This window comes from Temnothorax americanus, unplaced genomic scaffold, assembly GCF_048541705.1.
Source record: "Temnothorax americanus isolate GAGA-0224 unplaced genomic scaffold, ASM4854170v1 Scaffold31, whole genome shotgun sequence".
Classification (NCBI taxonomy): Eukaryota; Metazoa; Arthropoda; class Insecta; order Hymenoptera; family Formicidae; genus Temnothorax; species Temnothorax americanus.
The window spans coordinates 1946589-1958482 of record NW_027509453.1 but is presented as its reverse complement, the minus strand read 5'-3'; the positions used below and the strand labels follow the sequence as shown (position 1 = coordinate 1958482).

At 40.5% G+C, this 11894-nt stretch overlaps 1 protein-coding gene and 1 long non-coding RNA gene across 6 annotated transcripts in view; one reads left to right on the top strand and one right to left on the bottom strand.

Annotated features, from left to right (window-relative positions):
* The first annotated feature begins 482 nt into the window (after positions 1-482).
* Positions 483-11894, top strand: part of LOC143901042 (uncharacterized) — a 258202-nt gene continuing 246790 nt past the window's right edge. For 2 of the 5 annotated variants that reach the window (XR_013257943.1, XR_013257942.1), the window contains exon 1: positions 483-1040. This is a non-coding gene — a long non-coding RNA (uncharacterized LOC143901042). Of the gene's footprint in view, positions 1041-1594; positions 1610-11894 lie in introns of those variants that run through there. The other 3 variants (XR_013257956.1, XR_013257949.1, XR_013257950.1) reach the window with 3 other exon arrangements.
* On the bottom strand, positions 2894-5525 carry LOC143901031 (aminomethyltransferase, mitochondrial). The gene is made up of 5 exons (XM_077412959.1): positions 5152-5525; positions 4593-4933; positions 4195-4514; positions 3934-4016; positions 2894-3727 (listed from the first exon to the last, which is right to left on the bottom strand). The coding sequence occupies exons 1-5, from the start codon at positions 5435-5437 to the stop codon at positions 3390-3392; spliced, it is 1368 nt and encodes a 455-aa protein (XP_077269085.1). The 5' UTR covers positions 5438-5525; the 3' UTR covers positions 2894-3389.

Below are 11894 nucleotides of genomic sequence, written 5' to 3'. Positions count from 1 at the left end.
TTAGATATTATATCTCAAAATTTTTATTGAAAATAATTAATGTAGCGATAAAGTGTTCTGTATCCCTTAAGAAAATTTAAAACGTCAAAGATTAAACACAGTATAAGAACGATAAATTAATTGACAAAATATAATTTTCCAATTGGATAAAGTAAATCTTATTTCTTAAAGAGATGTTTGATTCAATGCAGTTCAATGTATCTCAAGATCGTCAACATATTATACTTAAATTGATGAGAATTTCAAAACGCGATATGTAATTGGATTAAAGCGTCATTAAGAAAAACGATTACCGCCCATAAATATCGTGAAATAATAACTATGCTATTTTACGGCGTGCGTCGTATTTTCGCGAGCGTTAAATTCAAACGTTTGTTTACGCGCTTTAACCCTCGTGACGTCACCCTACGTCACGCGCCGCGCCGGCGCTCGCGCGGACTCGTCGCGCGTCGCGCCACCCGCGCCCCCGCGGTTCTCCTTGCCGCGCCATTGTTACTTCGCTCCGTGCTCCGGGTAGGAGCTCCGTACTCGTCGCGTCTTCCAAGTGTGAATTGCGCGCAGATACGATATCGAGAGTGATGAATATTTGCGAACGATCGTGTCAACGCGCGAGGGACAGTGTGACGCGTGGAAATAATCGCGTGCGTAAGGTGCAACGTTGGTATAACCTGTTGCGTCGCGACAAGTTGAACTCCGCGCTCCTTCCGCGTTACTCGTTTGTGTGCGATCGTCGTGTGTATGTACAGCTCCGGCTACAGAAATGGTGTCCCTCGACGGGACGGCAAGTGGGCAAGATTACGTACGTATAAGCACGCACGCATACCCTAGTCGCCGCGGGACGTTATTATTTATGCCGGTGCGTGTACGTGGCCAGCGCACGCACTTGACGTGAGACACTACCGTGTGTCTTGGAGTACTCGCGATGTCGGGAGTGTCGAGTAAAGTTAAATACGCGTGGTACTTTCTCTCGAGGATATATGAGATGCCGCCAGCGAAGATTTTTTCGGCGCGAAAAGACGGCATCGACGCGGAGCAGCTCGGTGAGTGCATTATTTTATTAACAAGCGTCGTGTATTTCTTTGCGTGTTTTTGAGTTCGTACATTTTAATTATCATTACATAGAGACGTCAGTGGATAGGTTTCGTTTAAAACGCGCAGGCATGCCAACTCTCAAACTTCTCTCCATAGTGACATTATAGTGACAGTGACCAGAAAAGTCGTTCGGTCGCCTCGATCGATTCGCGATATTTTCGATAATCGCAATTCCGCCTGCGATAGTTTTCGAATTGCGCCCCAGTCACTTACGCGCCGCAGTGCCTGGGTTCTCGGGATCGCGCACGCATATTTTTCGCGAGCGTTGCCGTTCGTTCGACCGCGAATTTCACGCGCGGAAAGTCGTCCGCGAGTGCTCCGCGAGAAGCTCGTCGCGAGCTCGTAACGGGTTTTGATTTTTTACTTTACTCTATTTCGATCGGGTGATCGCTGACACGTTCCAACGGAGCAACGGATCCGTCTCCGCGCGGGCCCGGACTCGATCGAATCGGCGTATTTCATTCGCATCAACGCGCATATCGAAAGAGCATGGCACCAGACGCGCGATCGTCATCAGGTATGAGCATATCGCTGTTCCGATATGTCAATTAGCTGCGCACCGGCGATTATACCTTATCGCCAGTGCCCGAATAGCGGCGGCTGGATAAACGAGGAAAGGCCGCCATTTTCTGATTCACTTTTATAGAATTTTTTCGCGTACAGATGCATCGAGCGTTAAGTTAAATTGAGAGAATTTTTCGAAAAACTACGATATTTAGCTCGAACAGAGAGCATCGGGCAGCTTTTACATCGAGTCGGCGCGACAGTTCCGTCAGGTAAACTCCGCGCGATTGTATTAGTTTCGATCTTTCGCGCAATATATGTAAAATTGGAGTGTCAGACGAATGTTCGACGAAATACGCGGTAGCAATTGGCAGTGATTATTTTTCCGCTGTGGCCGCAATCGCTTGCTTGTACTGAGAATATAAGTACCGTAGAAAATTAAAAATATCAAGTGTGGAAGCAGTAGCGCACCGGGAAAATCCGATAGCGCCAAAGAAGATATCAGAATTGCAGAAATGTCAAATGTCGTAAGTCATGATGCATCGAGTCGTGCCCAGTCGCCGTTTTTATCGCGATTCGCGATGAGTCCCGCGATTCTTTATATCTATCGATCGTTATTTTATTCGGTAGATGCAGTCATTGCAGTCGATACAGTATCGACTTTAGCGCTCAAGTCCCTCGAATGCTAATTGATTTCGAGATCTCTGCAATACCGACGTTAGGTGTGTTTAATGAAATATTCTACATTAGAGAGATAAATCGCGATCGTAAAGATGAAAATTAATTTCAACGGATTTTCTAACTTATTCACTAGATATTACACATAGGTATATATGATATATTTTAATAATAAATAATTTTTCAAAGCCTCCAAAAAAAGTACTATTTTTTAGATACAGACGGGTAAAGACTATGTGAATAATTATGCGATTTCATTGTTGTCGATAATATAGAATTATCAATATACATATATACATATATGAAGGTAGTAGGAATTAATGATAGAATAAAAATAAAAAATGAATTTCAGAGTGTGACTTTATAGAAGGTTATAAAGTTAAACTTTATAACCTTTATATTTATAATTATACTTTTATAATGTTTGTCATATTTTATAAAATATTATATAATAAAGTAAACGTTATATAATTTATTATATAATAAACATACATTATATATACATTACACATGATATATATATATATATATATATATATATATATATAATAAAAAATAAATATTAGATATATAATAAAACTACAAATGTATTGTATTTAAAATATATATTTATTGAAAGATGCTCCGGTATATAATTTCTATAATAATTCATTACTTTTAGATACATTTATATTATGTTTTACATAAATTTTATATATGATGTAATATATGTATATAAAAATAGATATTGCATTTATGCTCAAATTATTATAAAAATGCACATTTCTATAATTATAATTGATCTTATAAATTCTTCTACTAATCTGTTTTACAAGATTGGTATTATATTATATTATATTTAATAATACCACAATATTTTTAACGATCAATTTTAACGAAGAGCCCAATTATTTGACATTAATTCAATTTAAAGATCAGCTAGTGTGCAAGTGAAATTTTTAAAAATTATCTGTCAATTAAAATATCATTTGCGACTCGTCGCAATTTATTCGCGTTAGCAAACGAACCTAACTAATTGTTCGCGTGCTTGACGAATTTATGAACGATTCGTCGCTGTCAATTAATCATTTTGTAGCATTGCCGGAGATCGAGCAATTTCCGTCGCGAAATCAGCATCATTTCGCGGTGTAATATTTCGCTTTCACAAAGGGCATTCTCGTTACGGTACCCTTGTACGTTTTCCCTCGAACCTCGAACAATACCCCACCGCCGAATTGCGCCAAATCCGGCGGCATGTATCCCATGGCGATCGGCCGACCCAGGGTCGGGCTTGGTCCACCGGAAGTGACGCTGCCCACACGTTCACCTTCCGGCGTCAATATGGGCGCGCCTTCCCTGGCAGGTGGTCCTTGACCCAGTAACAGCCCGACGCGTTTCTTCGTCGTGCCCGTCTTGATCTGCGAAAGTATTCGTTTCGCGCCTGGAAAGTTCGCCTCGGCTCTTCGTCGTTTCGCTATGAGAAAGAGAGAGAGAGAGAGAGAGAGAGAGAGAGAGAGAGGGAGATCGATATTTTGTAAAACTGCAATAATTCGCGTTTCGCGTGACAAAGTTATAGAGAAGGGCTAGTTAGAGAAGATGAAACTACATTGGTATTTAGAAGCGATTAGAAGAGTAATTATCGTGTTCGGGGATTCATTAGCGATTTTTGCGAGACCATACCGACTAGCCACGTAAGGGCAGCTTCGACTGGTGTAGTGTTCTCGTTGATATCGTGACCGTATAGACATAGTCCAGCCTCCAGTCTGTAAAAATTAACGGAAAAAACTAATAAAATTCCACTTTATTATTATTCTTTATTGCTTGCTATTTATCTAAATCTTTTTAAATTAGCTCACACGTATATATATTATCTCGATTACACGTTCGAAGATATTATTTTAAGACGTAAAATATATCTTATATGTCTGTCTACCAATCTACCTTAAGCTATCTCTGGCTCCTAAACCGGCTAGCTTGACGTCAGGAATCTCCAAGATCCTTTCGACTAGGTTAATCGCGTCATTCGCAGGTACCGATATCTCAAAGCCATCCTCTCCGGTGTATCCACATCGCGAAATTCTGATACGACTTCCTGACACCTCGGTTTTAACACTGTTCATAAACTTTAGGGTTTGAAGATCGATTTTTACTAATGATTGGAGAACCGTCGCCGCTGTAGGACCTTGAAGAGCTATCAGACCTTGCTCCAAGGGATCCAAAAAGTCGATATACACGTTTTTGCTAATTTTCTTGAAATCATCCTGAAAGTAGAGGAGCGTTTATTGTATATCTTGACTGATGGCAAAATGAGAAGCGTGCAAATTCAGGTGCATTTTCACCTGACGTTCCAAAAGAAGTTGACTGTCTTCGTCCCGCCTACCCGCGTTAGACACCACGAAGTATCTGTCTTCATCGTCTTTAGTGATGATGAGATCGTCTAAAATTCCCCCCTTTTCATTGGTGAAGACAGTCAAAGTCGCGGCACCTTTGCTTAAATTTTTGAGATCGCACGTGGTTAGCGATTCCAAATATTCCCCGGCGTCTTTACCGGAAACACGCGTTTGCAGCATGTGACCGACGTCGAAGAGCGACGCCAACGATCTGGTGTGTAGATGAGATACGGCAATCGTCTCTCGATATTGTACCGGCAGTAGCCAACCAGCAAAATTGACGATTTTGCCTAAATAAAAAATCGCATGAAATGACTTTTTTAAATTATTACGTACTTTCTGTATTAAGTATTACTATATTAAATACTATAAAAATCAAGAAACGCATCTCGGAAAAGCTGTCTTATGTTATTTATTTATTTGCGAGCAAAATTCTGCAATAATTTAGCGTGAATTTTAGAATGTTATATAATTCGATATTAATAACTCAATTAAATTTCCAACTTGCCTTGCTTTTCCACGTGAAGATCGTAAAGACACGTCTTGCGGGCTTCACTGACGGTCGACGTTGATGACAGCCGACGATTTTCCCGGCGAGTCGCATCGGCGGTTGCACGAGGTGTCGCGGAATCGATCAAACAATTCGAACGCGACGTCGAACCACCGCCAAGTCTCTCCTTGAACCTCGATACGGTGATGACGCTGCAGGTGTCACGTACGCCTCCCAAAGCGTTTAAACATTTCTCGAGATTGTCACAGACGATGAATCTGCCGCGAGCGACGAAACGAAGCATGATGCTCCTTTCTCAATGCTTTATCGTTCACTAACTTGGATAGCGTGGCTCTGAACAGCCGCTCCGTTTTGGCTGTGATGACCCCGCGTGATATTTGCTATCAGACTCGGATGTAGCAAGTTTTAAAACTTGAACGTTCAAGTTTGACAAGCTAGAAAGTTTCTAGCATCGTGGACACAAGGCTTTAGATCTTTCTAGATATTTAATTATACTCGAGTCATCTACGTTGGCGTCATCAATTTATTATAAAGCGTTTAAAAATCGACGTTAGTTGTCATCCTCTATACTTTGAACTTTTTTGTGAAATAAATCAATTTTTTTTGTACAATGTTGCATTTTATAAATGAAGGAAGAGCAATGAGAAAAAGGTCCGTCACAGTATGTTCTCTGGAAAAACATATTACGCAAAATTGACCTAGTATAAGCCGTCTCTGTAAATTGTGTTTAACTACGCGATATCATATTATACGTTGTACCAACATTTCTGTTTACTCCTTCTGTTATCGGCAGGCAGTTATTTTTATCTCTATACGTAAGAGAGGTCATGGTACTAAAATGACGTGATAAACTATATAAAGGAAGGTATTATCGAATACATGATTATGGGAACCTATAGTTGGCAATCACGAGACTTGGAATGCTTATTAAATTTTTATTGTACCACGTAATAATAATAATAATATTAATAATAATAATAATCATGATCATCATCGCAATAATAAATTGTGATAATAATGACAATAATAAATGGTAGTAATAATAATAATAATAATCATCATCATTTATCATCGTAATAATAATAGTTCCGTAATAATAATAATAATAATAATAATAATAATAATAATAATGATACTTCATCATCGTCGGTAATAATCCAATGACAAATGTCAATATTTATATAGTAGCGTGTCGAACGGAGAAACGACCTTAAAAAACGAAGATAGTATCAATGTTCGTTCGTACATTTTGTTTTTTTAGCTTCCGCCGTTTTTTATCTTCTCGCTCGCTCTCTTTAGGATCTCTTCTACCTTTCGCTCTCGCATCTTCCACACGCGCATTCTCACTCGACTTTGCTTCCTCTTTTATTTAATCTTTTTTTTTTCGCTTTTAATCTCCCCTTTTCTCTCACACACACGCACACTTTTTCCCTCTGTCTCGTGTCTTACACAATTGATGCAAAATGTCCCTACACAGTCCGACGAATGTGTGTGTGTGTACTTTTTCCCAGTTATTCTCTTTAAATCAATCCTCACGATCGCATTTTGCTCGACGCTTTCCTCAATTTTTTTCCACCATTCCTCCTCGAAATTTGCTAGAATTTTGTTTTTTTTTAAAACCCTTGCACGTGTTGACACATTCACTCACACTAGTAAATCGGTTTGATATTGGAGGGACCGGGGGAAGACGGGTTGGTTGTGTGACGGGGTGGTCGGTGGCGGTGGAGTGGTGAGGGTGGGAAAAACGGGATATATCCGCGGGATTTGTATCGCACGTGAGAATGCTGTAATCAGGCAGAGGGTTGCGGGGGGAAGGGAGTTGGGAAATTGCAATACTGATGAGAAGAACGGATACATTGCGGTGAAAAAAAATAAGGCGTCAACGACGTCCCGCGTCCGTCGATCGATGACAATTTCGCTCTTCTCCTCCTCGATCGCTCTGTGATGTTTAATCGAGCGATCCGTTCGCGAAAAACTCATTCTGGATCGAGGGACGTGGCCGTCGCGATACCGTGAGCATCGAAAAATCTAACAACGATCTATACGATCGCGAGGGAAGAAACTGAAACTGCGATAGTGCGATCTGTGTGCTACAGAGAAAGTATAATAACTATATGTTGCCTCGTGTTTCTACGCGATTTTTGTTTCCGCTGTTCCGAATTGATTTTCTATTGTTTTTTTTCTTATTCAACCTGTCTTTTTGCTTTTTTCGACCTGTAACTATTGCTGACCGAGCTACTTTTGCCTCCTGTCGCCTCTCCTCCTCACCGCTCGAGTCCCCCGAGCGCGTCGATCTGCCGGGGCAAAGAATTTTCCCAAATCTGGGCCCGTCCTCTATTGGGATCGGACCCGAGGCACTCGTTCTGGTTGTCCGAAAGTCGCTCGATCGCGCATCGTTCCGGCAGGATCGTCGCGCTATGGAGAACGCGTTCGCACGTCTCGTACGCGTTGCGTGTGTTGGTTCATGTATGTACGTACATACGAACATACATACATACATACATACATATATGTATATTTTTATATATAGATATATATTCGGCTATTTTTCTTTTGGTCCTGGTACAAAGGAAACGAGAATCACTCTCTTTTTTTTTTCGTCTTTTGGAAGAAAAGTCTCGCGATTTCGAAAAATTGAAAGAAGTCGCCCGTTTTCGTGTAAATTTTGAAATTACTTCGAAAAATTCACGATCTCAAAAGTTTTTGTTCTTGCGTTTCATTCGCGGCCGTGACTTGATTTTTCTATTGACTTTTTACTGGAGGGGAGGGGGACTCTGTTTTGTTGCCTGTCGACATGCAATGTGCAATCACCATCGAGAAATTCTCTTTCTCTCTCTCTCTCTCTCACGTACACACACACTCTCTCTCTCTCTCTCTCTCTCTCTCTTTTTCGTTCGCACTGTCTCGCGCGCTCTCTCTCTCACTTAAGCTCCCTATATGTATACCTCGAGTTCGATAATTTCGTCTAAAATTCCATTTTCGCCTTAACTATACACAATAATCATAATATATAATAATAATAATCACGATTCGAATACATCATCGATCATTTTTCCGAATATAGATACAATAATTTCTTATTTTTCATCGTCTTTCCTATCGCCTTGCTCTCGCGCGCGCTCTCTTTCACACACTCTCCCTCTCTTTCTCTCTCTTGCAATTACATCTTGCAATAATAATCGTTTAGGTCGTCGTATATCTATACATATACATATACATATACATATATATATAATTTATAAAATGAAAATAGGTACAATTTTGGACGCTTTTCTTCGTCGAAAAAACGCTCCGAAAATTTTATTTTCGCTTAATAATGCCCATCGGTTGCGATTCTAGTCCACTTGGTAGTAAAATTTTGTTTATTCTCCTATCTCTCACATGCACATTTATATCCCATTTTCTCGTACTTAATTTCTTTCTCTCTCTTTCTCTCCATATATTGTATATATCTTTCATTCTCTCATTCTCGCAATTTACTTTTTTACCATCGAACACACTCATGCATTCTTCCATTCGCTCAACTCCTCACAATCACTTATCTTACGATGTTTCACTCGCAGGCAAGCCTTTGCTCTCTCATTCACAAAATTGCAGCGATAGTCGCCCTCGCGATATATATCTGCCTTTCCGCCGCTAATTTCTAAAAAAGACCTTAAATTTAGGCTGGCCGATCGCGTGCTTCCGGAATCGACGAGCTTCCGTTTGCGCTTACGAAGGAACGAATTTCACGATCGGGAGCATTTTTCACACGATTACCGCATATTTACAATTTAATTGCGGGTCAAATTCCTTCATTCGTCTCCCGTTACAACGATCCGAGCCATTAATTACGATTATCGTAGTCGCGTGAAAGATCGTCCAGCCGGAAGTCGTGAGGCACGAAGAATTTATTCTCGTTTATAAACTTCTTTTCCTTTCGCCTATCTTCGATCTACACGCCCGCGAATCGGCTTCGCGATCTTCCCGAAATGATCTCCGTAGTTCGAGTTCTCTTTATCAGACGAAGTTCCTCGATTGTCTTGCCGTATATAAATGTGAATTTCTTTCGTCGCCGTAAAAAAAACTTTAAACATTACACAAATTTTATTTCATGTATTGGAATTTCTTAAGAAAATTTGGAATTTTTTGCAAGAAATTTTTTGCGCGAAGATCACTTTCACTAAGCGCCAAGCCGACCCGCTCCGCAGACATTAACATCTAACAAACTCTTAATCCTCGATCGTAAGCCTAAAGGATGTTTCAAGGATCGGATCTTTTCCCATCCTCGATCTCGCGTTGATTACCTGTTTTTCTCGCGATCATCGATCGTGCAGTGTTCAATGGCGTCTATGCGCGAGCGCGCGCATCGCGACGCGCATAGACGCATATGTTCCATTGGATTTATTACTTACAATCTAATTACACATCGAAAGTAATGTCGCGGTAATGCTCCAACGTGGAGTCCATCGTATTTTGATATGTTCGAGAGAATCGCGATGTTTCGTCAAGGCCTTTTTCGCGCGCTGTATATTGTGCATCGAACGTCAAAGTTTGAGAAAAATCTTTTGAAAAAATATCTGTAGTCGAAATGGCTATTTTTGTCGAAAGTGCTGTTTTTCGGATCGCGCTTGAAAAGGCTTCGACGAAGCGTCATATACTTTTTCATCTATAAATTTTGCGCCGCAAAATCAAACACATCTTTCGAGCGTCCTAAATATGGAGCATGATAACACGATTGATCGACAAGAATTGAGCATGTTTCTCGGCTAAAGGGAGTGTAGTAACGGAGGGTGAACACTGGATCGGGGAATGAATCCGATTGAAATCGGTAATCTTACATTTCGATCGGATACAAGAATAATTGCTTCTCGAATCCAGAGGGGCCGATGCCCCGAGATTTTTCACTCACAGTCTTGCTCACCCGCCGTCACTATATCTGGAAAGGTTAATTGACGGTCGACTGATCGACCAAAAGATTGATTCCTTGTAGCTATCGATACACGCTAGTTTTGAATTCTCATCGAACACTGCCCACGTACGCGAGACAGAATCGGATCGTCGCGTACGTGGTAGGGAAAAGACTAGATTTGTTTTCCGAATTTCGAATTTTCCTTCCATGCACGCGTGCCCGGAGCTCCTTCCATCGCACAGAAGCACCCTATCGTTTTCATCGACGTTATTATCATCATCAACAACAACAAAAAGAAGATTCCTAGAGATACGCATTTGTTTGTAATGCGTTTTCGTGCAAAAAGGCTCTCGCGATTTCACAATTTGGATCTCGCTCTTCCACCGTTAGTCGCAATCATCGACCATTCTCGTCCTCATCTCGTAGATATTAATCTTCACATCGTAATCATCATCAATGAGACATATCCTACACAATGCGGAACTCGCTCGTAACCGAAAGAGATTGGTATGAATATAATTGTATGACATGCTTCCTCCTTTCTCTTTTTTTCTCCTTCTTACTACATTAGTATTCGCTTTAAGATAGCTTTTTTTTTATTTTCGTACTTCTTTTTCGCGCGTCAATTATTTCCGAAATTCGAAATTGTATGTACGTAGCTCGCGACGTGCATTGGCGCTTTGAGGATCCCATAGCTTCTCCAATTGCAACCAGAACGCGACCAGAATGACCAGCGAGGAGAAGAATAATTTCTCTCGCCTCGACATTCTTCGTCGCAATTTCTGGTTCCTTTAGCTCGTCATCGCACCTTTCGGACACTAATTCTCCATTGAAACATCTCAAATCGCGCACACCGCTCTCCGTCTCGATCGGTTATAACTCCGTGTTTGGTGCTGCCGCACATTAATTTGGCAATGAACAATTTTTGAATGATCGAGATAACAATTGCACGATTAATTTCAACATTGTATTATTTTATCATCGTATGAAATAGACGAAATGTGTGTGTAAACAGGTGAGAACTGTCTTTACTTTTCTGCACGACGAATGTCTAACACTTTCGAGAGATCCTAATTTCGAATTAATCCTAAGTAAAAATTTCAATTATTAATGAGAGTAGATGATTAATGAGAATAGATCATTAAGTGCGACAGTACTAACTGAACGAAGCAGCGCGTTCGAGACGGGGAGGGGGCAATCGAAATAGTTATCTCGCCGATCGACAATAAGGGATGCATCAAGAGTCGATAGCGATAACTAATAATAGTGGTAATAGTACTAATTGCAGTAACTGATAATAACTAATAGCGTTAATTAATAACGAATATCGCCGGGTGTACGAGCGCGTCGTATCGAGATCAATATAACATTAATTTCACTTTGGATCACATATACGTATATTTTTTTTATACTTAGAAATATTTCGAAGTATCGAATATTTACTTGAACACATCCAAAATTTCGATACATCGAGCGATAAGAGGGAAGATTTGTGTAAGAGCATTCTCCATTGCTTGCGAGTTAAGCGTTCGTACGCCCGGTATTTCATCGACAAGGTATATAATAGTAGGTAACGATAAAATTTAATAAATGCACGTGTCCTAAACTCCATGTGACAATCGTCAGCGTATTTTAAAGATTCGACACATTATCCTGCCTCTCTCTTAGGCAAAAGAAGCCGTCGTCGATCGCGCCCGCGCGCGAGGAACCACATGTATGAAAGATGAATTACAAAACAAGAAAAAAAAAGGATGCAAAGAAGGGAAATTAATCACGATCGAATTGACACAAAGAGAACTAGACATGTATCACATCGATTTACCTAATGTACCATACGCGAACGAGGACA

Bases quoted from the DNA above. Each gene is read 5' to 3' on its own strand.
- LOC143901031 (XM_077412959.1), bottom strand. From the start codon at position 5,437: ATGCTTCGTTTCGTCGCTCGCGGCAGATTCATCGTCTGTGACAATCTC. The intron at 4,515-4,592 runs GTGAAAATGCAC...CTCTACTTTCAG, and splicing joins AACTTCTTTTGGAACGTCAG to GATGATTTCAAGAAAATTAG. The intron at 3,728-3,933 runs GTATGGTCTCGC...TCTTTCTCATAG, and splicing joins TGCCCTTACGTGGCTAGTCG to CGAAACGACGAAGAGCCGAG.